The sequence below is a fragment of the Tyto alba genome, unplaced genomic scaffold, assembly GCF_018691265.1.
Source record: "Tyto alba isolate M040663 unplaced genomic scaffold, T.alba_DEE_v4.0 Super-Scaffold_20, whole genome shotgun sequence".
In the NCBI taxonomy this organism is placed as follows: Eukaryota; Metazoa; Chordata; class Aves; order Strigiformes; family Tytonidae; genus Tyto; species Tyto alba.
In genome coordinates, this window is record NW_024881283.1 from 8,032,051 (window position 1) to 8,058,297 (window position 26,247).

Sequence of the window (26,247 nt, forward strand, 5' to 3'; positions counted from 1 at the left end):
CTGGTCCGTGCAGGGTTACACTGGGATGCCCTGGGCTGTACCGGGTTGTGCCTTGCCAAGGTGTGCTGAGCTATGCTGGTCCATGCAGGATCATGCTGGGCTGTAGTGGGAAAAGCTGGACTGTGCTGGCCTGCACTGGGCTGTGCTTTGCTGAAGTGGGCTAGTCCATGCAGGGTTCCACTAGGCTGTACTGGGCTGTGCTTTGCTGAGGTGTGCTGGTCCATACAGGGTTCCACTGGGCTGCACTGGGCTGTACTGCCCTGGGCCTAGTTGTGCTGGACCACGAAGGACCATACAGGGCCATGCAGGGCTCTGTTGGGCTGGGCTGGGCTGCAGTGGGCTGGGCTGCAGTGGGCTGTACTGGGCTATGCTGGTTGCTGAACTGGGCCTGATTGCTTCCTGCAGGGCTGGTGCTGAAGCCCCCCCAGCTCCCAATGCCTCCAGACAGGACAGATCCTGGGGAACCCAACCACCCTGGGTACCAAAAAGAGGGTGCTGGGGCTGGAGTGGGTTGGTGCACGCTGCTGGGGGGGAACCTGCTTGTCCTGGGTGGACTTTGTAATGGCACATGTGTGTGTAACAATGCCACGGTCGTTAGTGCACCAGGCAAAAGCCGCACTGTGTTTTCAAAAGGTTTATTGCCCATCCTAGGAGGACCTTGGCAGTGGAGAGATGCAGCATCCCACTGCGCTCGTCCGGGTCCCCGAGGATGCAGCGCGTCTCTCTGGACCCCCAGGCTGGATGTGCTGGGTGCCACAGGGGCAAAGCCCTGTTTGGGCAGCAACGACGGGGCGAAGTGCTGGTGGTGGGAGCTGCGTGTGCGAGATCGGCTCCGTTGTCTCCTACTCCATCCCTGGCTTCCCTCCAGCTTGTTGCTCCCAGCTTTGTCAGCATCTCCCAGCCCCTCGGGGTGGTGGTTTTGGAGGGGTGAAGCTCCCAACTGGCTGCAGGGGCACCTCTGTGGGAGCACCCTGGGTGGGACGCAGACACCAAGTGACCTCACTGCTGCCCGGAGCTGGAACCACGCAGCAGCGATGGGTGGCTGCAGCGGGGGGTGGTGGAGGTGTCCCCATGAGGGCTCGGGAGCCCGAGGGGAAGTGGGGGGACACCCAGGCAGGAGGGGGTGGGTGGGAAAAGACACCCGTGGGGTGGTCTCAGGCAGTGGACGATGCCTTGCTGTGACATATTCCCACTTCTCCAGTTTGCCGTTGTGCTCAGCCCAACGTCCCCAGGCTGGTGGCCCAGTTACACTTGGTTTGAGTGTCCTCAGCCAAAATATTCCTTGCTGGAGTCCCTCCTTAGCGCTTGTAGAGGGGGGTGTGTCCCCCCCCCAAAACCCCGACATTTTGGATAGGCTGAGGGCATCAGGAGCTGGGGGGGGCAGCGGGGGGTCCCCCAGCCCAGCGCGAGGGGTGGCCACTGGCTAATAGCTCCGTTAGCATCCCCGGGGAACATGGGGGGGGGCATCCTTCACACCGTGCCCCCCTCGGGGGGGGGCGGGGAACAGGGCATGGCCCCGCCCTCTATGCAAATCACACCCCTGTGATTGGCAGGGGGGGCGGGGCCGGCGGTCGCAGACAGTCTATAAGAGCGGGGGGGGAAAACAATGCGCCCGCGTCCCGGCTCGGTGCCTGGTGCCGCCGCGACCCGCAGCACCGGGCGAGGTGGGCGCACCGGGGGGGCTCCCCCGCCTTCGCCCATGGGGCTGGGGGTGCCCCTTTCCTGAGCGGGGTTGCAGATCGGGCGGCGGTGTGGGGGGGTGTTGCCCCCCCCCCTTTTTTTTTTTTTTTTTTTTTTTTTTTTTTTTTTTCCTTCCTGCCACCCCCTCCTCCCCTCCATGCAGAGATGGAATTTGACTCGTATCAACACTACTTTTACGACCACGACGCCCAGGAGGATTTCCACCGCTCCACGGCACCCAGCGAGGATATCTGGAAGAAGTTCGAGCTGGTCCCCACGCCCCCCCTCTCCCCCCTGGGAACCCCCGGGGCGGAGGAAGCGCTCCGGCTGGTTCTCCCGCTACTGCCTGGCCGGGGAAGAGCCGGAATATCTCATAGGGACGGGGGAGATCTTCGGGAATCTGAGCGCTTTCATCCTCAAAGATTGCATGTGGAGCGGGTTTTCAGCCCGGGAGAGACTGGAGAAGGCGATGACAGAGAAACTTTCCACGGGCACGCAGCGGGCCACCCCCCACAAACCCTCATTCGCGCAGGATTTGGGGTTCAGCAGCTCGGTGAGCGAGTGCGTGGATCCCGCCGCCGTTTTCCTTTGCCCGCTGGCCGAGAGCAAGGTCCCCGCATCCTCGGGATCCGAGGGCCAAAGCGATTCTGGTAAGCCTGGCCACCCTCCAGCCTCGCTGCAGCCCGGCGTGGAGGACACGCGTGTCCACACATGTGCGTGCCGGGAGCCTCCCAGCCAAGGCAGCGCCTTTGTTGCGGCTCCAAGCGAGCCCCGGTCCCGGCCCCACGAACAAAGCGGGCTCGGCTGCTCCCCTTCCCGCGGGGCTTCTGCTTGGGAAACCCCTACCCCTCGCAGGAGGGTGCGTGGGGCTCCCACCCGCCCGCTGCGTGGGTTTCTGGGGGCTCCTTTTGCTCGTCCCGGCCCCACGGGAGCCTCGCGGACAGGTTGGTATGGGGCAACTTTGCAGCTCACCGTGGAAAGTTTGGTGTGTTTGTTTGGGTTTTTTTTTTTGTTTGTTTTTTTTTTTTTTTTTGCGTTGCAGTGTGCTCTGCCGTCGGCTTGTAACCTTTGCTGCTTCCTCTCTTCACCCCCCATCGCCCCCGGCTCACAGGGCCCACCCGGGACGGGTTTTCCTCGGGACAAAAAGCAAAATATCCCCCGGGGCCGGCAGGTTGCGGAGCAGCGGCCGCGTCCCCCGAGGCGGTGGCTCAGTGGGATGAGCAGGAACATCCCGCATCGCTGTGGGATCCCAGCCCAGCCCACCCCCGGGGCACGTCTGCTTGTCCCGCGTGGGCGGGGGTGTATGGGTTTACGCGGGGGGGGGGTGGGGGGTGGTTATCAGCCTGGGAAGCGGATGCCTCTTAAACCCACTAGCCAAGGGCAATGTGGTGCCAACCCCCCCGCGTTTTCAGTCTCTGTTTACAAACACAACCCCCGGGGTCTCCCCCAAACCCACCCGGCGGGGGCCCTACGCTGTTTCCCTCATTCCCACGGAAGCCGGGCTGACTCGGTTGCTCGTGGAAGAGGTGACGCGGCCCCTTGACCCCGTTAATAAATCTGCCGGTGGCAACGACCGGTGAGTCACGGCGCGGGACGGGGACTTAATGCCATTAGGAGCGCGGGCGTTAAGAGGCTTAACCCAAATTGGGGGGGGGAAAGAGGGGGGGGGGGGGCGCTGGTTGAGGGGGCGTAGAGGGGAGGCGTGGGGGTCCCGGTAGGGTCCCGGTCCGGATCCGGCCGCGCCACGTGGGCGCCGAACAAAAAGCAACAGATTGCAAACAATGAGAGGGATGGCGCTGATGGACAGGGGTGGGGGCCAATGGGGTGGTACGGCAGCCGGCCGGCCCCGCCAGTCAACCAATGGGCAGCTCGGGGGGGCGGGGCGCTGCCGGCCGACTTTTATTAATGAGCGCCGGGGTGGTGGTGGGGGTGCGTGTGTGTGTGTACACGTGGCTGAGACCGGGCGGGTTGTGACACCGATGAGCGCTGCCGTCGGCCTGTGTTAGGGGCAGGGGGTGCCCCTTCCAGTAACTCCGGTAGCCCAGTGGCTTGGAGTTGATGGGCAGAGGCCCCAGAGCCTCTGTGTGTGGGGCTGGTGTGTGGGTTGGGGGCCACAAGCAGGAGGGTGCCCTGGAGCCCAGCTCCTGTGGCCGCGCTGGCCCTGTCGCAGGAGGGGTGGGGGCCAGGCCTCTGCCCAAGGTGAGCGGCTGTATTTTCCTGCAAAGTCAAATTAAAAAAGGTGAAAACGCATTCCTGAAGTGAGAGTGATCACAAGTGTGGCTGGAGCCAGGTCACCACGCTGTCCCCTGAGGACAGCTTCGTGCTGCTGGGCTTTGCTGGCTCGAGACAAGCTGCAATGACGACAGGCAGGGTGCTTTGGGTCCAGATATGCTTTATTTGGGTCTTGCTGTTCACAGCCCTGATAACCTCCCCCCACTGACGCCCGGACTTGGGATGCCTTCGAGGTTCACCAAGTCTGTTGGAGGGACCCCTTCACCTCTGCACAGTGGGGGGTTGTCTCCTCTGTCCCTGGGGAGCCTGAGTTGAATGGGGTTTATCACTTGTGAAAAGTAACAAGTCACCAAGTGGGAAGCCAAGGGGAACAAAGGGCAGCTCTGCCCCCCATGTCCCTCATTTACAATTCCAATTGGCCATGAAAGCGCCTGACCAGGATGAACTTTGGAGTTAGGCTGCCCCAGGTCCTTAGCATCCTGTTCCTCCTGTCTCCCCTCCTCGGGCAGGTGGGCTCTGCTGTTTCTTCCTTTATCCTGGACACGTGTTGCTCCTGCTGCAGAAACAAGGCAGAAGTAAAGCCCTATCCCAATTTCAGAGGACTGGACACGTGAATGTGGTGGGAAAGCTCCTTCCTGTGCATTTCAATCGCGTAATCTTTTCTGGAGATTGCAGAGTAGCTTTTCAGTACATGAGCAAACTTTTCTGGGATGGCAGCGGGGAGATCATTTAGGGACTGTGGGGAGCCCTTGTGGGGTGACCAGGGTCTCCCAACTGATGATGACTTCTTTTTTATTTTTTTTTTTTTTGCCATGTCTCTTTTGAGCAGAAGGTGAGGAGATTGACGTGGTGACAGTGGAGAAGAGACAATCGCTCAGCCTGAGGAAGCCGGTCACCATCACGCTGCGTGCCGACCCCTTGGACCCCTGTATGAAACGCTTCCACATCTCCGTCCACCAGCAGCAGCACAACTACGCCGCCCGTTCACCGCCGGACGCCTGTGCCCCCCCGGAGCCACCCCAGAGGGATGAGGATGAGCCACCGAGCTCTGCAGAGCCAGCCCCTGCCGTCACGCTGCCTGAGCCCAGCTTGCCAAAAGCCAGCAGCAGCCCCGGCTCTGACAGCGAGGACGTGGCCAAGAGGAAAAACCACAATTACCTGGAGCGCAAGCGCCGCAACGACCTGCGCTCGCGCTTCCTGGCCCTGCGGGACCAGGTGCCCGGGCTCGCCAGCTGCCCCAAGACACCCAAAGTGGTGATCCTGAGCAAATCCTCCGAGTACCTGCAGTCGCTCATCAGTGCCGAGAGGAGGATGGCGGCCGAGAAGCGGCAGCTACGGCTGCGGCAGACCCAGCTGCTCAAACGGATTGCTCACCTCAAGGGACACTAACATCCCACGTGCCCCCCCCACCCTGGTCCCCATGACCCTCTGTCTCCCTCTCAATTTGCACATTGATTTTTTTGGTTGTTGTTGTTTTTTTTTTTTTTTTTTCTGTTGGTTGTTGAACTGTTGGCCCCAGGGGGCTGGAGCATGCGGCGGTTGCTGCTTGTGGGGTGGCTGTGGGAATGGGGCCAAAGTGGGGCCCCCCTGCCCCAGCATCACCTGCCCGGGGCTGGCTTCTTAGCACGGGGCGTTGCAAGATTTCCCCTGTTCCCCCCTGTGAAGCTTTCTCAAGTGACTGCTTCGATTTGCAGGCTCAACACCATTCCCCCTCCCTGGCAGCCCTTGCATCTCTCTCTGCCGTTTACCACCAACAGCATCTCTAGGAGCTGCCCCAGGAACCCACCCCCGAAAGTCCCACGCAACCGTGGTCTGCTTTGGCTCATGGAAGCAGGCAGAGGAAGACATGGAGAGCCCAGCGTGGGCTTCGTCTCCGGACAGATCCCCAGGGTGATGGTGATGACAGGATGTCTCTCACCAGGATTAACAGCACCCCATGGGCCGTCCCCTTGCTCGGCTGGACCGTACCTCACTTTCTTACCACTTCATGCAGTAGCTTGTCTTGGATTTTATGTTCTAGAAACTGCTGCTGTTACTGCGAGTCTTATACTGGAGGCTGTGTTTTTATACTGTATTTTTGTACCACTTTTTGAGAAGTATTGGTAAAGAGTTTGCTTTTTTTATATATATATAAAAACTTTTTTTTGGAGGGGGGTTCCTGCTGCACTTTAGGGAGATCGGGAAGGGGCTGGCTCCTGCTGGACCCTTGAACTGAGTCCTCGCAGAGGCCAGTTCCTCCCTTGCAGCTCTCCAAACCACCCATTTGCAATAACTGGGGATTTTTCCCCTTTCCCATCTGTGTGAGCCCCTTTCCCACCTTTGTGAGCACCCCCTCCCCAGCAGCCACTTAAAATCCCCAGCAAAGCTTTGGTTTTTGCAGGGAGCCTGCCTGGAGGGGTGCAGGTTGGGTGCATGGGGGGCCGCTTTCAAGGCTTCCCCCTGCCTGTGCCATCCTGCTGCCCATCCTGTGGTGGGATATGTGGGTGACAGAGTCCCCTGTCCCCTCCCTGGGGTGCTGGCAGGCGGTGGCCACACAGGATGGCACCCTTGGGTCCCTGCTGACCTGCTGAGAACCCTTAGAGTTAACACTGTGGTCGGATTTAGCACTTTCTTCATTACCTCACACTTCATAAATAAATAAGTTTGCAACAGCCTGGGTTGGCTTTTTCCATGTAGGCGGCTGTGGGTTTCCATGCATCACGCCACGATACACTGGGGGGGGGGGGGGTGGCCTGGCTGCTGTGTTTTGGGGTGTCCTGGACACGAGCAGAAATTAGCATATTTTGCACCAGGACTTGGCTGCCTCACTGCCAGCAAGACTGAGCTCTTTGTCTTGACTTTCTCCCAGTAATTGAAACATAAGCGGTCATGGCGGTGGGGCCAGGAAAACAAATCACCTGGATTATTTTTCCTCCTTTTAAGTGGCTTTATTGGCAAGGAGGGGCAAAGAGCCCACGCTGGGCTTGAAGACGGCTTTGGTGTAACTGTAAACCCCACTAATGGGGCTTGGGGCAGTCGGTGTGGGGCTATTGCTGCCCCGTGGGTCAGGGGCTGGGGCTGTGGTCGGCAGTAACCCTATAGGGAGGGGGGAATGCAATCCGCTTGCTTCAAGGGGCATCGGAGAACTTCATATACCCAGATCTGCCGAGTGGATGAAATTATATATATGTGTGTTCTCTCTGCCGTCCCTGAACCTGATGCTTTTGGGTTTCCTTCAAAAGTCTTACTCTAAATGCAGGAGGGACACGGGATCCTGTTACTGCTGAGAAGTCAGAAAAGAGCTGCTGCTGCTGCAGGAGACTCAATCACCTGGGGGAAGCTAGCCTTAAAAAGCAATGATTCTGCACGGAAGCTCTTAAATACCTGTTCCCTTTGGTTCCGGCGGCATTTCACACTTTCCGTATGTTGCATCACGCTGTGTCAAAGCTTTTTAGAGCTGTATTAAAAGGTGCTCACAGGAACCACAGCTTAAACATGAGGCAGGGTGACCTAAATCTGACACCTCGCCCATGCGCAGGAAACAAAGCCCAGATATACCAGTCCCTCAAACGTTTATTTTTGTTTGTACACTGATACTTGCAGACTGGTGTCTTTTTTCAGCTCAAGGTGACCCTCCCCGGAAGGTTTTTAGTAAGGTGTGCTTTTTCTTTTAATGATGAAGGCACATAGGCTGTTTAAAATGTTACTTTTCTTTCTTGGAAATGATGTGCAGATCCCGTGGCCTGAGCTGAAACCATCATCAGTGGAAAATGTAGTTGGTCTCAAATCAAACTGAGAAATAATCACAGTTTTGCACATATCTTTGAGTTCTCCTGCGTAAAGACCACATAACATAAATATACATCTACCTAAAACTTCCTTGGTTTCTAAAGCCGATGTCTCTTCTTGCCACAGTAAGGACCAGGAAAGCAGACTGACAGTGCTATTAAGTGAACAAAATAAACACACAGGGCTCTTCCTCCTCACTGGTTCAGCGCTGCAGTTTGCAAGTGTTGGCTGTAACCATCACAAATCAGAATTTCCAGGCCTGACAGTTATTTTTTTAACACCTATTACCCTGCTCACACCCCTCTTCTTGCGACTCACCCCCCCTCGCCTCCGCAGCCATACCCCTCACACCACCTCTGCTTTCCCACCACAGCTTTACCCCCACCAGCCCTGGTTTCGCGTGGGGCAGCCTCAGCCAGCCCGGGGATGCTGCGGGCGCTGGGCTGCCTTCACGCCTGGGCTGGCAAATTTTTAGGACAGTTTTCTGAGGCAGTGATAATCCCTTCCCCTCCAAGGGGGGGCTGGCTGCCCGCACCCCTCCCCAGCCCGCAGCCTCCTGCTCCCTGTTGCTATGGCGAAGGATGTGTGTTGCCAGGGAGATCGGCACCGCGGAGATACCCTCCTCCCGCTGCCGCCATGGCAACCGTCTCCCTGCCTTCCCTTCCCTCTGTTGCCACGGAGACAGTCGCCCGCTCCCCATCTCCCTGTGTTACCGTGGTGATGGGGAGGATGAGCCTCCGTGGAGGCTGTGGTTGCCATGGCAACAGCCCCTCTCCTCAGCCTCCTGCCCCGTTGCTATGGCAACAGCATCCTTCCCATCCAACAGCCCCTCACCCCCCCACACAGCCCCCCTTAAAAAAAAAAAAAAAAAAGGTACCACGGGGCAGAACCCCATTCGTGGGCATGGCACGAGTGTGTGTGTGTGTGGGGGGTCTGAAAGTGGGGGTGTGAGAGTGGGGGGCCTGAAAAAAGGGGTCGGGGTGGGGTGGGGATGGGAGTGGGGGTGGGGATGGGGATAGGGGTGGGGGTGGAGACCCTCCGGGGGGCAAGGGGAGGGAGCGGGGCTGGGGACGGGACCCCGCCTGGCAGAGGGACACCGGGCACGGGGCTCGGCCCCGGCCTCCCCGCGGGCGGCCCCGGCCCCGTCCCGCCCCCGTCCCGCCCGCCCGTCCCCATGGCAGCCGCCGGGCCGGGCCGGGCCATGGCGGCGGCCGCGCTGTGCCGGGGCCGGGGCCGGGGCTCCCCGCTGCCGCTGGTGGTGATCCTGGGCGCTACCGGCACCGGCAAGTCGGCGCTGGCGCTGCAGCTGGGGCTGCGCCTCGGCGGGGAGATCGTCAGCGCCGACTCCATGCAGGTACGGCCGGGACCGGGAACCGGGAGGCGCCGGGGCCTGGAGCTCGGGGCGGGGGGAGCCGCGGGGAGAAGGCCGGGGTTAGGCCCGGAACCGCCGGCGGGGCCCTGGGCCGGGCTGAGGCCGCCGGGGGGGCGGCGCGGCCTGGAACCGGCGGGGCCGCAGGGCCCGGTCCGTGCCCGGGGAGGCCCAGCCCCGCGGGGCTGCAGGCCGCGCTCCCCCGGGGACCCCGGGCCCCGCGGGCCGGATCCTGCGCACCGGATCGGCGCACGGTATTTTGTTTTCTAGCGAGCGGTGTCACCGTCTCCCCTCCCGCTTTTTGGGGGGGCGGCGGCCCTTGCCCCTTACCTCTGCACCAACAAAACGGCAGAGCAGGGCTTGCTCGACCCACCCCTCCCCACTCCCCACAATAAATTCAATTTTTGGAAAGAAACCAAAGCGCAGGTGTTTTAATTTTAACCCACAAAAAAGCGACGCGGAAGCGTAAGGAGCGGTTGACCAAGGGAGCGCAGCAGCTGGGGTTCACGGGTTGGAAGCGATACCCCGGGTTGTGCCCGCAGCTGCTGGGCCTCGAGTTGGGGCACGGGGTGAGCCCTGCCCAAAAGAAACCGCGGCCGAATCGAGCCCTTGGGGTGCTCATGTCGTGCCGGGCCGGTCCCGGTGGTGTGCCTCGCGTCCCCGCTGTAAGACTTGGTGAGGCGGCGGGGCGGGCTGGGGCCGTCTGTCCTTCCAGACGCCGTTTTAGGGACGTGGCGTTAAGACAGGCTGTAATACAGCAGCTGAAGGCGAGCGCTCCCCTCCTCAGTCACCAGCAAAGGCACACCACTGCGATACGGGAAAGAATGTTAAAAATCATATCTGCTACTTGCCAGCGATGGTCTCTGTGGCCTCGTCTCTTACTGCAAGCAGCAGCGTGGAATGTATTGGTTGTGCAGCCAGGCTCAGTCAACACCAAGCAACCAAGCCTCATTTTTTCAGTCCTAATTGCGTTCAGCAACAAGAGCTTTGTCACAAGATGTAGATTTCAGCCACCGCAGGGATTTTGTTATTGTCTAGTGAAAATTTTCCTTCCTCATCAACACTTTCACTGTTCTCTTTCTATAACGCCTGAACTTTCCATCAAGTTTAATGTTTAACACATTGGTTATGCTTTTTTATAAAGGTGTTTTCTGCCAACAACACCCTTTGCCCTTTGGGGTGCTCAGAGATCGACTCTTGCTGTCCTGCAGCCACCTCCTGGTTTCTTGCACGGGGCTGCTGACGCTGGTTGCTGTTTGCATCCTAGAGAGCTAAATTTAAAAACTCCCTCTCCTCAATTCGGAGCAAGCAATCAGAAAGCTTTAATTTTATGGAACGTTTTCTTTCAGCTCTTGGGGAAAGAGCGAGGTCTGAGCTGAATTGAGAAAATCTTGCTGGGGCAAAACATTTGTGCGAGAAGCAGGAGCTTTGTCCAGCGCTGCCTGATTGTGGGCAGCTGCCCCGGCACTGCTGGTGGTGTGAGCCCTTAACGTGTGCTCCCGAACGAAGGGCTGGCGCAGCCATCTCGCTGGCCTCGAGCCCCAGATGGAGCTGCCTGCGGGCTGGCCCTGCCTGGCCTGCGGCAGCTTTTAGGAGGCTGCTGTTAAGTTTCTAAGCTGAGTTACTCTGCTCTGAGCAGAGCTTGCCTGGTGCAGTTTTACTAATACCGACCTTTCTGATCCAGCCAAGCCCTAGAGCTTTTATTCAGTTATTCATGTCCATTTGCATACTGTGAATGCTGTCGTTCTCAGACCTTGCAGTGACCACCAGCCCAGCATACAGCAGGCTTTAATATCGGGGAAGCAGCTGTTGACTTGAGTGATCCTGCGAACATGAGGCTCCTGCTGCATCCCGAGCCCTGCAGACGTGGCCGGAGCCGATTGGCACGCTGTGAATTCTCGTTTCACGCTGGTGGATGTTTTGAAGCGTGTGTTTTGTGCTCTGGTTGTTTCAGGTCCCACTATGGGAATGCAGGCGCTGGGAGGACTCTGGCTGCAGGCACCCAATGGCATCCGAGCTTGAGTGGCTCTTGTCCTCCTTTCCTTTTAATCTCAATCTAGCGTGACTGGGGAGCGAGAGCCGAGCAGCTCCGCTGCTTTATCCCGTAACACAGCGTGCTTTCGGCACAGGAGCTCTGCCTCTCCACAGCCCCGAGCAGCGCGCGTCTGCGCCTCCCCCACCGCGTTCCACTAACCCCCGTGCCCCGCTTAGGCGGCCGCAGCCAGCCAACTGGGTCTGCTTTCTTGCTGGCTTTGTTCCCATGGAATATTCTCTCCCCGCTGCGTATCCCTCTGCCACGCAGAGCGGGCTCCGGTGTCCTTGCGGAAGAGTCGCTGGGTTTTTAAAAAAAATCCCATTGCTCATTCTCGACTGACAGCTGCCAGTGACCGTGTCGCCCTCAGCCCCGTCTGTCCATTCATCGCTGTGCCCCGTGCGGGCTCCACGGAGCTCTGATAAATGCTGGCAGTGTTTTGGGCAGCTGCTGGAGCTGGAGCCAGGCTGGGGAAGGGGCCGGGGAGCCCCGAGCCCACCTGTTCCCGCACACAGGCACCCCTCTATCTCCAGAGTGTTTTCGTCACGGCCTTGGGTCTCTGTGGTCAAATTACAGATTTAGCTGCTGCCTGCCTGCAGCTCAGGAGCTCTGGTTAATCTGATGGCCTCTTAATCTTTCTTTTTGTCCTTTCTGTTGCCGTTTGTCATCCCAGTGAGTTTCCTTTAGGAGTAAGTAGTTCCCCAGGGAAACCAGGCAGGGTGAGGACAGTCCTGCTTCTGGGTTCCTGGCTGAGCTGTGAGTGCGCAGAGATCCCAGTGCCAGCTTGCTGGAGGGTCCCATCAGCTCCTGATCCCACTGTCCCTTTCAGATTTCATAGCTTGGAGTGATGATGCAGTCCTTCTCCCGAGGCTGTCATAGTACACTGGGTACATTTACCAGTTAGTGTGTCGAGTCAGGACATCTTAAGAGTCTTTGTTGGCATCTTTCTCAAGGCAGGGATCAGAGCAGGGAGTGAATTGTACTCTTCTTGCACCCTAGCTTGGTTTGGGACTTCCATGCCACTCTCCAGCTTGGAGATCCCTTGGCCCCTGTGAAATTTTCTCATTCTTCCCAGCTCTAAGTGGCTTGGAATGTGCCTGGGGTCCCTGTGCTGCAGCAGCCGTCGTGTCACCTTCTATACTGTGCTCCCTACACTCAGGGCAAGCACCCTGGTGACAAAGGGACAGAGTTTGGGATTGTGCGTGAAACTGGTGGCAGTGTGAGGGTTTGGGGGAGCCGGCTCTTCCTGGGCTGCAGGCTGAGGATCCTCACAGGCACAGTTCCCTGAGGATCGCTGGTGTTTTTGTCTCCTGCCTGAGTTTCCCCATGCTTTAAAAGGGGAGATGGTGCTGACCTTCCAGCAAAGTGCTGTGAGCTTTGGGGCTGACATGCCTGGGGGTTTCAGCAGCAGAAGTGGGAGGACGCTGTCAAGGCTAAGCATCTTTAGTCCCCAGCTTGTATTCGGTGTCTCGGAGGCCTGCTGCTCCAGGCTGTCGCTAATCTGTTTTGGGGCCTTAGAAAGCAACAAAGGCTTATCTGAGCCGCTTGCTGAAAATAGAAATGAGTGTCAGGAGGACGTCTCGGTGCGAGGCCCTGCCGACAGCCAGCTGGTGGAAACCTTCTCTGGGCTTTGCTGGGTGTGTGTAAAAGGCCGCCTTTGTTTCCTCCCAGCCCACACACTGACACCACATTCCTCCTCTTGTTGCCAGATATTCGGGGAGGCTCTCGGTGTTTAATCTCTGAGAGAACCTTGAGGGATTGGAGCCTGAACTATAAATCCCGGCTCTGCCCGTGCAGGGCACTGGGAGCTCCTGGCTGCCTCTGAGCCTCCCCGTCAGCCCTCTGTATTGACTGTGATTTCAGGCAGACGAGTGGGAGTCGGGGGAGCTGGAGGGCTGGACTGGCCCTTGCTAGAGGGAGAGAAGGCACTGAGCCAAAGCTCACTGAATTCAAAGGCTTTCGGTGCCGACTGGAGACCTGCATTGAATGGCGCTGCTCAGCCCCGGCTGGGTTGGGGAAGAGGATCAATAGGCTGCAGCCAGCCACGGGGCATGTTGGCAGAGATCTGCCTCTGGGGCCTCTCCTTCTGTCTGCTCACCATCCCCTGGAGCCAGCTGGGTTTCTGCAGGGCAGAAAGGAAGAGCATTTGGTTGCCCTCCTGCTCCCCCCTTGATTCCTTGTCCCCAGGCGAGCCTTTCTCCGCCGAGGGACCGGGAGCAGGAGCTGGCCCTCGCCCTCCAAGTGGCAAGCGCGAGAGTTACGCGAGACGGGGAACGTGCGCGGGGCTGCAGCCGGTTCAGCCGCCCCAGCAGCTCGCATGGCTGCTCCAGGCAGGGATCGGGCTTCCCTGCTCCACTAACCTCGGATCGTCCCTTGCTACTGCTCCGTGCCTTCCGCTTGTGGGTCACCTCTGTGTCACCTTGTCCTTCTGTCTGGGTCCAGGGGAGGCAGTGAGTGGAGGCCGCGCTGCAGCCGAAGGGTTGGCAGCTTCTCAGAGGGGATTAGAGTGAAATTTGTTTCTGGAAATCTGGCCCTCTGGCTGGGGTGGTTTCTGGGTGATGGAGGAGGAAATGAGCACAGCTGTTTCCAGTCCTTTCTTCCATCAGCCCAGTTTATCCCAAGCTGGGAGACCGCTCTGAGCAGGAAGGTGCTGAGAGCTGAACACATCCTCCCTGTGACCGTGGCGCGAAGCAGAGCCTTAGCCTCTGCCTGGCACGGAGGGTGCTCAGTCCTTGGCACGGCGCAGAGCTGGGCTGGACAGAAAGGCTTTATGTGCCCCACTGCGACCACGTGCCTGCTGCCAGCACCCTCGGGGCACAAGTCTCTGCTCTCATCCCTGTTTGTCTGCAGCTCTGCGGAGCCTCGCAGCACCCACTGACAGGCGTGCCTGGGGCAGTGTTGGGGCACAGGGGTACCCCGTGCTGAGGAGGTTTGTGTTTGCATGCCATGGGGAGTGAGGCGAGGAGCCTTCCTCCCTCTCCTGGATGAAAGGTGCTCTCATCAGAAAGGGCTCTGCTCACGGGATCCCTCTGAGCCGTGGGGATGGGATGCCAGGCTGAGGCAGCTCTGGTACTTGCACTGCCTGGGTCTGCGGGCTGGGCTGTGGCTGTTGCTTTATGCAGCCTGGAGGGTGGATTTGGGCTGTGGCTCCAGTGCATGCTGCTGGGATCGCAGGTTGCCTTGGCTCTTTACCAAGAATGCTCCTGAGGGGTTGGTTTGGGTGGCTTTTCTTTCTGCTCTGCTCTTAGCTCTCTAGCTGAGGGCTGGCATCTCTCAGCAGTGCTCTCCCAGGGTGTATATGCCAAACTCAGGACTGAAGATGCACCTCAAAGCAGCGAGATGCTGCTGGTTGTGCTCACCAGTGTCTCCTGGCACCTTGGTGCAGGACAGTGCCTCTTTTCCCCAGGGGTCAGTGACCTGCACGGATGTGTTTTGTTCCCCTCTGCATCTGGCTGGCTCAGTGAGAGCAGGAAGCAGGCGGTACGCCAGGCTTTTGAGGTGTGCATGAGCTGAGACCGTTTGTGTATGTTTAGGAGTCTCAGTCAAGTTGCATGTTGCATCCAGAGAGTTACGGGAAGCAGTGATCCTTGTCCCCAAATGAGATTTGGTGGAGTGCTGGAGATGGGTGTTTAGAGAGAGGCACACCTGAGCTTTTAGCTGCAACAGCAGCAGATGAAGAGATGGCAGTGTGGAGGCAGCCACCCTCATTTTTTCAGAACTCTGTGCTTCAGAGCTGGGCTTGGCTGGTTATGCTGACCGGGCTCTGACACCCTGCTCTGATTGCTCAATCAGCCTTTCCATCCCTAACTGGAGGGTTAGATCAGACCAGGAAGGCAGTTGTGAGCCATCAGACTCACGGTTCATCTCCCGTGGGCAGGAACAAACACCAGGGAGAGGCAATTTGGCCCTGGCAGGAGGAGGCGTTGGCAAGATTCCTGCTGCCTTGCCTGAACGGTGCTGCCTGCTTTTCCAGAGACCAGCGAGGGGCTTGGAGGGGTGATGGGGAGAGGGTGTGCAGGGGTGGAAGGAGCAGTGGTTGGTGAGGGTTTTGTGGGACACAGAGGTGAATGACTGGCTCTTCTCTTCCCCAGGTGTACAAGGGCTTGGACATCATCACGAACAAGGTTTCTCCCCAGGAGCAGCATCTGTGCCGACACCACATGATCAGCTTTGTGGATCCCCTTGTCTCTAACTACACGGTGGTGGATTTCAGAGACAAAGCTGTGGCTCTGATATCCTTTCACGCTGCAGCCTGCCTGGCTGAGCAGATACAGACTTTCCCCCTCCCCAGTCAGGGCTGCAAGAGAGATCAGTGTTTGCATCAGCCTTGGGCTTTCCACATTGCAGCTAACTCCAGTTTTCAGAGGATACCGCTGACGAAGGGGGCTTGGAGCTTCTTTTACCCAACTAATGCTCAGGGCAGCAGGGCAGCCCCTCCTCAGGGCTGGTTGGGGAAGATCTCTGCTGTACCATAGCAGTGCTGAGATGGGTATTGCCCTCCCTGGCAGTCCCTGGGTGTCCCCGAGTTTTGGTGTTAGCTGGCACAGGTAGCAGAGGATAGTGAGAGTTGAGGGACACCTATAACCCTGTCCTGTGGCCTCACTGGCTCCTTGGGGCTGGGAGAGTGGGGTCTGGGCCCCAGGCTGCTGCTTCCCACAGCCTTCCTTCCCTGCCATGCATCTCTGCTTACACTCCCTGACTGTGGCACATAGAAGATATCTTTGCGCGAGACAAGATCCCGATCATTGTGGGAGGAACCAACTACTACATCGAGGCCCTGCTCTGGAAGGTCCTTATCAACACCAAGGTACAGTTGGGGAGCTGGGTATCCCACTGGGAAAGGGTGAACCCCATGTTCAGGACAGGCTTCTTGCAACTGGGCATGGTGCTCCCCCTGGTAGAGCGGGGCAAGGAGAAACAAAAGCCCGACATTCACCCCGTGGGATCTTCTTGCTTGTGCTGGCCTTGCACAGGGATGAGTGGCTTGATTTAGGGCTGGCTTGTGCCCCACAGGAGAAGGCCAGCGCAGCCCCTGGGCCAGTCACCGACAGGAAAGTGGAACTGGAGCAGCTGGATGGTGTTGAGCTCCATCGCCGCCTGAGCCGGGTGGACCCAGAGATGGCGGCCAGGCTGCACCCCCACGACAAGCGCAAAGTGGCCAGGTGAGCTTGGCATGCGGGGGGCAGGGGGTGCCAGGGCCCAGCACCCCTTCCTGAGGGGATCGTGTGCCTGGGAACATGGCAGGATGGGCTCTCCCATCCCAGGCAGGTGCTTGTAACCCCTGAGCAAGACGCTTGGGGACCCTGGGGCACTGGTGTTGGGGTGCTCTCTAGGATCTGAGAGCTTTGGCCACGCAGCCCCCAGTTTGAACTGCTTTTGGGGTCCAGGACAGCGCGTTGCTCCTGGCTTGTGTGCACCAGGGCTGCTCCCGCTGCAGTGCCCCAGCAGCAGGGTTTATCTGGAGCTATTTAAAGAGCAAGCTGCTGTGCTGGCTGAGTAACATACCTGAGCTCTGTGGGAACAGCATGGCAGCAAGACCAGGCTTGCCGCTTTGGCGGGCCCGTCCCAGCCGATCCCTGGCCCGGGGGGAGCAGAACGCCGCCCACCCCATTCGCACGGTGCAGGGGGATGGAGGGTTGGGCACCCTGTGCAGCTTCCTCCACCTCCCTGACTGGGCTGGGCTGAGCTGGTGGTAATGCTTTGCAGCCTCGGCAACGCCGGCCCCTTCCCTGCAGCCCTGCCTGGCTGGAAAGGGCAGAGCTGGAGCCAGAACCTCGGCCCCTGCAGGGCTTGTCCCGGTGCCAGGCAGGAGTGGGTGGCTGTGCTCTGGGCTCCTTGGGTGCCACTGCTGTGCTCTGCACTGCATTGCACCCCCAGGACCTGGGTGTGCTCAGAATGCCGGGCACGGGGGGTGGTGGGGGGGAAGGCAGAAACCTGCCCTCCCCCGACATGAGAGGGTTGGATTCTAGCGAGTGTCTGCGTTTCCCTTTGCTGGAGCCCCCAGGGCTGCTGGGGAAATGGAAAAGCTCATCCTCACCCAGCCTCTGAGCTCTGTCTGTCTTTGCTTGCAGGAGCCTCCAAGTGTTTGAAGAGACGGGGATCCCCCATAGTGAAATCTTGCACCAGCAGCAGGAGGAGGAAGGTGGGGGGCCCTTAGGTGGGCCCCTGAAATACCCACATTCCTGCATCTTGTGGCTCCATGCAGACCAGGCAGGTGAGAGTGGCCTCCTGGCTGGCTGGCTAAGGTGATGTAGGATTAGGGCTGACTCCCAGCTCCTGCCCCAGCCTCCTCCTTGAATAAGGCAGCAATTCCTTTGGCATCAGTGAGTGCGGCAGAGGACTTGCTCCCCTCACCTGCTGGGCTCTGCCTTCCTCAGGAGTATCGGGAGGCTGGCGGTGCCAAACCATGTCCCGGCACGTTGTCCAGCTGTTGGGCCTCCTGAGGGCAGGGCTCCGAGTGGCTGAGTGTGTCCTCCTCTCCTCCTCCCAGCTCTGGACCAGCGGCTGGAGAAGCGGGTGGATGACATGCTAGCTGCAGGACTGTTGGAGGAGCTGCGGGACTTCCACCGACGCTACAACCAAGAGAAGGTGGCTGAGAACCGGTGGGTGAGAAACCAGCTCCCTTTCTGCTCCCACTCCCACCTGCCAGACCCATGCAGGGCCTGGACCAGCTCAGCCTGCAGCACCTCCAACGTATCGCTGTTCCCAGCCCTCTCCTGGCAGCGCCTGCTCCTGCAGCAGGGCCAGCAGACGGGACGGGTGCCTGTCTGTAGGGGAACCATCAGCAGAGAGGTCTGAACCAGTCAGATCCTCCAGCACTTCCTGGCCTTTCCTGCCAGAACCCTCAGACCAGGGCTGGTCAAACAGCAGAGTCCCTGTGGGTCTCCGCATTGAATTAATTTTGCCTGGACCAGGTGGTGACATTTCCCCTCAGTAAAAATTACTTGGCGCTGTCTGAGTGTTCACACAGCAAAGCTGACAGGCTGGCACTGGTGGGTGCCACCGGTCTGCCTTCCAGTGTGTGCCTGGCTAGGCTTGTCTCCTGAGGACATGGGCTTGTGCCACCAGTGGGGGCCCTGCAGGGTGAGATGCAGAGACCTCGGCTATTTTGGGGTGGGTTGAGGTCTCCCACTGTTCTGAAGGAGATGGCCTTGAGCCCTGTCTTTCGTCTTACTCTGCAGGCAGGATTACCAGCACGGCATCTTCCAGTCCATCGGCTTCAAGGAGTTCCATGAGTACCTCGTCAGTGAGGGGAACTGCTCACCTGAAACCAGTGCCCTGCTGCTGCAAAAAGGTGGGAGGAACACCCTGCATGCCCTACCTTCCTCAGCCCCACACACCTCCAGGTGACACTTCTTGGTGGTCTGAACAAAGCTCAAACCCAGCGGGTTGAGCTGCACCATTCGCTCTGCAGTTTCCACTTCTGCCAACCCAGAAGGGCAGGGACTCCTTTTTCAGTGCTTGGAGAGCATCTCTGAGCACACCCAGAGCAATTCCTCCCTCCCTTCCCCCAGGCCTCCTTGCAAGATGTACTGGGCACAGCGTGACTTGGGATCGGGAGCTGGTCCACCAGTGACCTGTGTGATGGGATCCCACCTGAGATGTGAATGCTGTGGAAAACAGGGCTAGAAAGAAGGGATGAAGCAGAACTCAACATCTAGTTCAGCAGCAGGATGGTGGGAAGGGATCTGGGGATCTAGCAGATCACAGCATGAGTCAACAGTGATATGCTCTTTGATGGCACATGTTATCCTGGAGTGTCTGGACAGATGTGGTGGTGTTAGAGGAGAGAGCTACTCTGCTTCTCAGCACAGCGGAGGTCCCAGGTGGAGTTGGTCTGTGTTGAGGAGGGTTCATTGCAAGGTGGAGATGGAGGCTGAGGAAACCACAGAAATGATAAAAGGCTTGAAAACAAGTCTGGTGCAGAAGCGACTTGTTGTGTCTGCTCAGGAGACAATTATGGAGGGATAGGGATACAATAAGTCTGGTACTAAATACTGGAAATGTTGTACAGTGATAAACCATCCTCTGGGCTTGGTGTGGGTAGGACAAGGAGTTCCGGGCTGTGTTTGTGCAGACAAGTATTCAATTAGGCATGATGAGAGCAGTGCAGCCCCTGAACAGCTTGTCCTACCTGCTAAAATAAAACCAAAGCTTTTACTTTTTACTCCCTCTGTTTCAAAGGGATCCAGGCCCTGAAACAGGTGACCAAGAGATATGCTCGGAGGCAGAACAAATGGGTCCGAAACCGCTTCCTGAGACGTAAGTCCTCTCTTCCTGCCCTGCCTTGCCGTCCCTGCTCTCACATTTCTTCTCATCCCTCCCTGGCACATCCCCTGCTTCCAGCTCGAGAGAGGAGAGTGGTGGTTCCTCTGCTTTGGGACAGCATGTGGTGGGGGGACGTGAGTCTGGCAGAGATCTGCCTGGATCCTTCCTGCTGGCCCGGTCTGCCCTAGCTCTGCAGGTGTCTGCCACTGGCCAGATCCCTCCAGGAGCCACAGGCACCCGACATCCCAGTCCACCCACGAGGCTTTGCCCTGATTCCTTCCCCTGTGTTTGGGTTGCAAGAGCAGCCACTCGGCCCTCCTGAGACAGCCCACCCAGCACTGTCCATGTTTATTTTGCCTACAGCCTCTCTGTCCAGACACTTGGGAAGCCAGCTCCTTCTCACTGCTCCCCCTGTACCCCTGGCTGCCTGTCAAGGGAAAATCTTCCCCCCAGCAACAGAAATGCCATCAGGATGGCTGATACCCCAACAGAACAAAGTGAGCAAAAGCTCAGCCCTGTGCTGGGCAGCAGTAGATGACGATGGCCACAGCATCCCTACAGCCTATCCTGCCGACGGCTCCCGAGGGGCTTGGGGAGGGGGTGCCCAGCACAGTCCCTCTCCCCCCACACCCACGCGTGCTCCCTGTGCAGGGCAAAAAGCCCAGTTGGCAGCTGCCCTCCAGATTAGGAGCAGGAGCCCACTGACTGGCTGCTCTTAGCCCGGGCTGTGCTCACCGTGGTGGCAGGGAGCCAGCAGGACTTCCCCATCCCAGCCCCAGCTTTGGAGCAGGGCCAGTAGCAGCAGCTGGGAGCCGGGCACTTGTTGAAAGGTGCTTGGTAGGGGCCAAACAACAATAAAATGAAAAAAAAAACAAAAAAAAAAAAAACAAAAAACAAAAACGCAGGGAGAAACTTGAATCAAAAGACAGGCTTTGAACGAGGTGCAAGAGCTTTCCCGGAGCCATGTGCTTGGTGGCTGTGTCTCACCTTTCTGGTGGCAGGTGTGCTTCAGATCAGCCCCGTCGGGAGCTTGTTTGTGGTTATAGCAATAAAAAGCAGCACCTGCCGGAGACTGGCACACGGCAGCCTTTGATGGCTTTGTCCGAGCGGGGCCGTGTGCCCGATGTCTGCGGGCAGGTGAGCCCTGGCAGGGCAGCGACGTCGCCGGGAGGGAGTAGGTGCTCACTGATTGCAGTTACCTCGCCCCAGCTGGGCTGCAGCGAGCCCCCCGTGCCCTCACACGGGGCTGGGGGAGGCCGAAGGGGTGGCTTTGAAACTCTGCCTTGTCAGGTCGAGGCATTAGTAAAACGCCTCCTGCTGTGGCTTGCTACTGTGAGCCGGGAGCGTTGGCCCCTGCAGCCACACAAGGAATTACAGCTCTGAGTGAGAACCTGCACCCACAGATTCCTCATCCAGACTCCATGCTTGCATCTCCTTGTAAGCTTTGTGTGGTGGCTTTGTGCCTGGATTTAGCTTTTGATCTTCTGTGGCCTCCTGTGGACTGTGGCCATGATGAAGTGTTTGCTGTTATGATGGGCTGTCGGCGTGCTCGGATTTCGTAATGCTGTCCCAAAGGCAGACAACCATGAAGACGCTTGCTTGAGGTCTTGGATGTTCTTGCTGCTTGCAAGAATGGTGCCCCCCCGAGCTGAGGTCTTTGGTAATTTTGGCTCTGGAAAGGCTGGTGCTGCTTGCTTGTGAATGCTAAAGGACAGCTAGAGAGGAGAGAGCAGATCCCCACTGCTCAGTGTAGCCCTGTGGGTTCTGAGACATGATACCAGGAGGTTTCTGGTGGTGATCTGCCTTTCTGTGTCTCTGTAGGTCCCGGGCCCAACGTGCCGCCGGTGTATGGCTTGGAGGTGTCTGATCTCTTGCGGTGGGAGGAGGATGTGCTGAAACCTGCTCTGGAGATTGTGGAGAGCTTCATCCAGGTACTGGGTAACTGGAATTAACACGTGACCTGTGGCCAAGAAACCAACTTCTTGATAAGTCTCCGGGCCCCATAACTTGACACATAGTCTCTCCCATGAGCAGGGCTGTCTGTGTACATGTCCAGCCTTGGGCTTTCCTCACAGTGGCAGAGGGTTGCTGTTTAAACTGAAAATTTCTCCTAATGCCCAGCACTGTGCTTGTCTTGCATGGTAAAACTGCAGCGTCTAACTAGTGTCTGGGTATGGCAAGTTCACATCCCAAACTCTACAAAAGTGAACCCAGCCAATCAAAGTTTCATAGTAGGAACCGATTTGAGACAGTATTTAATCTACAGGGACGTGAGCCCCCCGCAGAGCCTGTGAAGATGGAGTACGATGTAAATGAGAACAAACGGAGTCATCACGTGTGTGAGTTCTGCGACAGAGTCATCATCGGGGACAGGGAGTGGGCAGGTAGGATGCAGCAAGGAGGAGAGGAGGGGACCTGGGAGGGGGCACAGCAAGCCCGGTTACGCGGCGGGATGGGGCGAGGCAGTTCTGTGAAGCAGAGCAGCTTCCTTGGCTGTCTCCGCTTGGCCGGGTGACCCTCGGCACATGATCTTGGGCTTTCAAGGATTGTTTACAGCCCGTGTATGAAAGCAGCCATTTGCAAGCCCAGAGGGGGTGCAGGAGCTGTGCCACAGCAGCCATCTGTCAGGCTTCCCCCCCCCTTCCCCGGCACCCAGCAAACACTGCCACTCTGCCGTCACGCCAGACGTGGGGATCTATACGGTGCATCAAGCCTCAGAGCTGTCTTGTGTTCAGTCAGTGCTGCTGGTCCTTTTCAGCACTTTAGATATGTTGTCAAAAATCACAGATCAAATATGTTTCTTCTAAAATGTTGATGTCTAAAATGAAAGTTTCTTTAATGTTTTAATAGCTCAGTTTTGCTCCAATATCTCCAATTCGTGTGTTTGGGTTTTTTTGTTGTTTTTTTTTTTTTTTTTTTTTAAAAGTATTCCTAGCTGAAATGGTAATAGAAAGGGATTTTCTATTTTCAATAGACTTACTTTAAAAGAGCTCAGCTGGAACCAGATTAACTCAGTGAATTTATCTGTGCTGTGAGGCTCATGCTGAGAACCAGAAACAAAAAGTAGTGGAGAAACTGGCTGCAGAAATGAAACTGGTAAATCTCCATGTGTTGCCCAACTGCAGTATATGCAGACACAATGCAAAGATAAATTTCCCAGGTCATTGGTTGTTGGATTTGAACGAGTTTCTTATTCCTATTGAGCCAGGGAGCCGCTGAAAGCACAGATGAGAGTTGGCTCAGAATAGGAAGCTTTTTGTAGTGAGATCAGTTTGAAAGTGTAATTGTTATTTTAACCAGTGTCAGCTGTCTTAGCTCGGAGGTGTTTTGAAGGGGCTCTACCTACTCCAGGACTAGAGCACCGAAAGCTATCAGGGTCTGTGCCATCCTTCCAGGGCCAGCAAGTTTTGTGACCAAGTGGGAACTCCTCAAGATACCCCCAAACACTACAGCTGCAACTGCATGTCCTCTAGGGATGTCATCCCAAATTCTGGTAGATGATGACAATACCTTTCTCAACCAAGACCAGCTGTTGGTCTTTGCATCCAGCTGAATTTGGCTCAAATTCCCAGATGATGGGAGAGAAATGGTCCAAAACCTGGGTGTTACAAGTAACTGCAAAATTTAAAAGCTCAAAGGGAAGTGAAAACAGCATTGGGAGTGGCGTTGATCTGCAATCTGGTTTGTTTTCTTAAGTCAAGTTACAGATAGTTCTGGAAACTGCTTCCCAGTACCCCACTGGCTCTGGAAGATTTAAAAATTGTATCTAATTTTACAATTTGTATGGACTTAAAAGAGCACACATCCCCCAAGAGCAGCACATATCAGCCACTGTAAGCTTTGGTGTTGCTTGCGACAAATTGTAAGAGGTGAGACTTTATTTCAAGCTGAGGGTGACCCTTCAGCACTGTGATAAAGCAGCAGCTTTGCATGTAATTTCATCCTTTGGCAGAAAAGGGTGACTGGAAAACACCTGAGGGCCTTGATTCAGTGAGCACATACCTTTGTTTAATTAAGGCCCTGCTTGAAAAGTTTGCTGCTTTAATTGCTGCTCTGATCTCTTGGAAATAGCAAAACCACCCTGCTAAGATGGTGCATTGGTCTGGTTAGACAAAGAGCTTTCTACTTAGATAATGCCACTGATACAGGAGGTTTGCAGTCCTTAGCTGTGTGATTTCAAGCAGAAATGCAGCTCCTGCTGCCCTGCTGTGTCAGTACAAGTTGCATCCTTGGTATTACGCCTCCATTCCCATCCGACTTCTGCTGAAGTGCTCTCGTAGCTGAGGGCCTTGCCCTGGAGTTATGCAAAAGCATAATTATGCTCCGGGCTCCATCCCTAGCCACTCTGTAGATGTACAGGATATCCCTGGTGCTGTGGTGCAGGCATCTAGGCTTACAAATGATCCTGGCAGCGCTCCATGGGGTGGCGGAGAGTTGCACAACCTCGCCCTCATCCTGCAGTGTGCCGCCTCTTTGGTAACACTTTCCTTTCTCCTGTCCTCCCGGCGTCCTGTCTCTGTAGCGAGCAGACTTGCTGGGAGAGTTGAGTCCTGACAATCCGGACCCTTCTGCACGTACAGAACCAGGATTTTTCCTTCTCCCAGTCCTCCCTGCGATCAGGAGAAGGCTTGGAAGGGTTTTCCCAATCTGAGCCCCGATAATTTGGCCTAAAAGTGTCTGGAAAAATGGCCTGGGCAGGGCTTGGGGGGTTCACATTTCTGCGAGAATGAATCGTGCAGGAGGGTGGGAAGGGAGGGTGCTCTGCACTGCACAGGGGGGATCAGGTCGGGTGTTTCTTTCTCCAAGTTCCCCAGAATTAATTGTTCTGTTTGCCTCTTCCTCCAGCTCACACACGTTCCAAATCCCACCTGCACCATCTGAAGAAGAGAAGGAAGCTGGAGGCCGCCAGCCGTGCTGCAGAGGCTGAGGGGGACAGTGGGGTCACACGGACCTCGGGCAAGGACAGCAGCTTGCCTGTGCCACAGGCCTGCAAACCAGCCGGCGAAGGGGGGCAGCCGTGCTCCCACCTGGATGGCGAGGAAGCGACTTAGTCCTGGGTGACCTTGAACCGAATGAGCTGAGTCATTTTTGGGGGGATGAGGCAGGTGTGTAAGTGGTGGCCGGAGGCTGTCGGCTGCATCAGCTCCTCATTGCCCCGTGTTCCCATGCTTCCCCAGCCCTGCCTGGAAAGGGCTGGGCCCCGGGGGCAAGGCTGCGAGGAGCATCCTCCCATGCCAAGGGTTAATTCCTGCCCGAGATGCAGCATTATCCTTGGAATGGTTGAGCCGATCCTGCTGGCATGCGAACGTGTCGTTCTCAGAGACAGAAATACCCTGCACTCCTCCAGCTTGGCCAGGAGTGCAACTCTGGAGCTGAGTGAGCTCTTACTGCCTTTATTGTGGAGAGGATTTTTTTTTTTTCTTTTTAAAATTTTATATGAAAATAAAGTCGCAAGATTATTGCGGGTTCACCTCTCTATTAACAAGCACGGTTTTCTTGCTCTGTTTCCACGCTCTGGGCACAGAGCAGGATGTCTGGGCCTGGTTCCTTCTTCCAGTCATCTTTTCTGCAGCTTCTGAGGGAGCCGAGCAGATGTTCTCAGCTTGGTGGAGGCAGGCCGATCCCTACACACATAGCAGGTGCAGAAGGAGCTGGCACCTGTTAAACAGGAACTTGGAAATGATCTCATCAAGTTTGCAACAGATGAGTCTGTCCTAGTTAAAGCTGAATTCCTGGGGGTTTACACTGTGGTTTGGCAGTGGGAACCTGCCCTGCATTGAATCTGTGTTGCTGAGCAGCAAATTCCTTGTGCCTCATCCGCGAGGCAGTCGGTCTCCACAGCGTCGTTCCTGGAGGACGCGAGCGCCGTCTGTGCCACCGCGCTTCCCGGCGTGCCGCTCCGGGTGAAACCAGGAGGGCCTTCTCCAGGGCGTTTGGGATTCTCTTGGCAAATGCAACCAAGACGGCTCCTCGTGGGAGGGTTTTGGGTTGGTAGAGCACAAATCTTTCCTTCAGCCACTTTTGATACGCCGTGTGGCAAGAGCCATCTCCCAGGGCTCAGCCTGCGAGGGGAAGGGCTGCGTGGGTGGATCTGCCGTCGCAGGCTCTGGAGGTGCCTGCTCTGGTGGGGATTAGATCAAACCTTCGGTTTGTGTTCCTCAGCCTTGAAATATTTCTGCAGAGCTCTTTGGGGCGAATGCCTTGGGTCGTTTGATAGGGGTGTGGGGTGGCTTGGGAGCTCGGACTGAAGGAGATATGCAGGGAAGAGCTGGGAATGTGTGTTGGCTTTTCTCTGCCAGCACTGAGCAGAGCTGGGCATCAGCTTTGAAGTGCTGGGTCTGTGCAGCGCCAGCTGAACCCTCTTCTCCAGCCCGGACTCGTTTGCCATCCACGCTGACTCATGTGGATGTGGGTATGGGCTCAGTCCAGCACTGGAGCATCCGGCTGAGGGGTCGTGGCGTGGAACTATGTTCTCCTAGCCAGGATGGACGAGATACAGGTGAGGTGTAAGGCCCCATTCGCTGCTGATGTGCTGAGCATGGTCTTCTGATAGCATGGACACGTTGAGTCATCTCCCCAGACCAGGCTGGGATCATCAGGGCAGCTCCGTGAATGAGGGGTGGGATTATCTGCTCTGTCTCCCGAGTGCAGTCAGATGACCATACTGTTAGAAACAGATTTAATATCCTTAATCGGTTTAATATGAACTCTGTTATCCCCACAGATAAATGTTATTCCTCTACCACAATAGCTGCTGGACTGCCTCTTCTCTTCGTGAGCCTGCTCCTCACAGGCTGTGCTGCAGCCACGGGCGGGCAGGGTCTCCCAGGCCATCCCCCTGCTCCGTGCCGCTCGCTGCAGCACCTTGTCTTGAGCGTAGCAGCTCCCAGATGTCCCA

At 57.1% G+C, this 26,247-nt stretch overlaps 2 protein-coding genes across 3 annotated transcripts; both read left to right on the forward strand.

The window, feature by feature from the left end:
- The first annotated feature begins 1,620 nt into the window (after positions 1 to 1,620).
- MYCL (MYCL proto-oncogene, bHLH transcription factor) lies at positions 1,621 to 6,563 on the forward strand. The gene is given in 4 exon segments (XM_033003174.2): positions 1,621 to 1,980; positions 1,983 to 2,069; positions 2,072 to 2,330; positions 4,742 to 6,563. Coding segments are annotated over 4 exon segments (1,041 nt in total). The 5' UTR covers positions 1,621 to 1,845; the 3' UTR covers positions 5,302 to 6,563.
- A 2,282-nt stretch (positions 6,564 to 8,845) lies between these two features.
- Positions 8,846 to 24,809, forward strand: TRIT1 (tRNA isopentenyltransferase 1). 2 transcript variants are annotated; one of them, XM_033003329.2, is made up of 11 exons: positions 8,846 to 9,034; positions 15,173 to 15,313; positions 15,790 to 15,888; positions 16,095 to 16,243; positions 17,153 to 17,295; positions 17,572 to 17,683; positions 18,263 to 18,375; positions 19,266 to 19,343; positions 21,171 to 21,280; positions 21,616 to 21,733; positions 24,195 to 24,809. In XM_033003329.2, exons 1-11 carry the CDS (start codon positions 8,855 to 8,857, stop codon positions 24,398 to 24,400), a joined length of 1,449 nt encoding a protein of 482 aa, XP_032859220.2. In that variant the 5' UTR covers positions 8,846 to 8,854; the 3' UTR covers positions 24,401 to 24,809. The 2 variants fall into 2 exon arrangements, with proteins under 2 accessions (XP_032859220.2, XP_042649840.1); XM_042793906.1 differs by having other exon boundaries at positions 21,616 to 21,688.
- Positions 24,810 to 26,247: the final 1,438 nt, after the last annotated feature.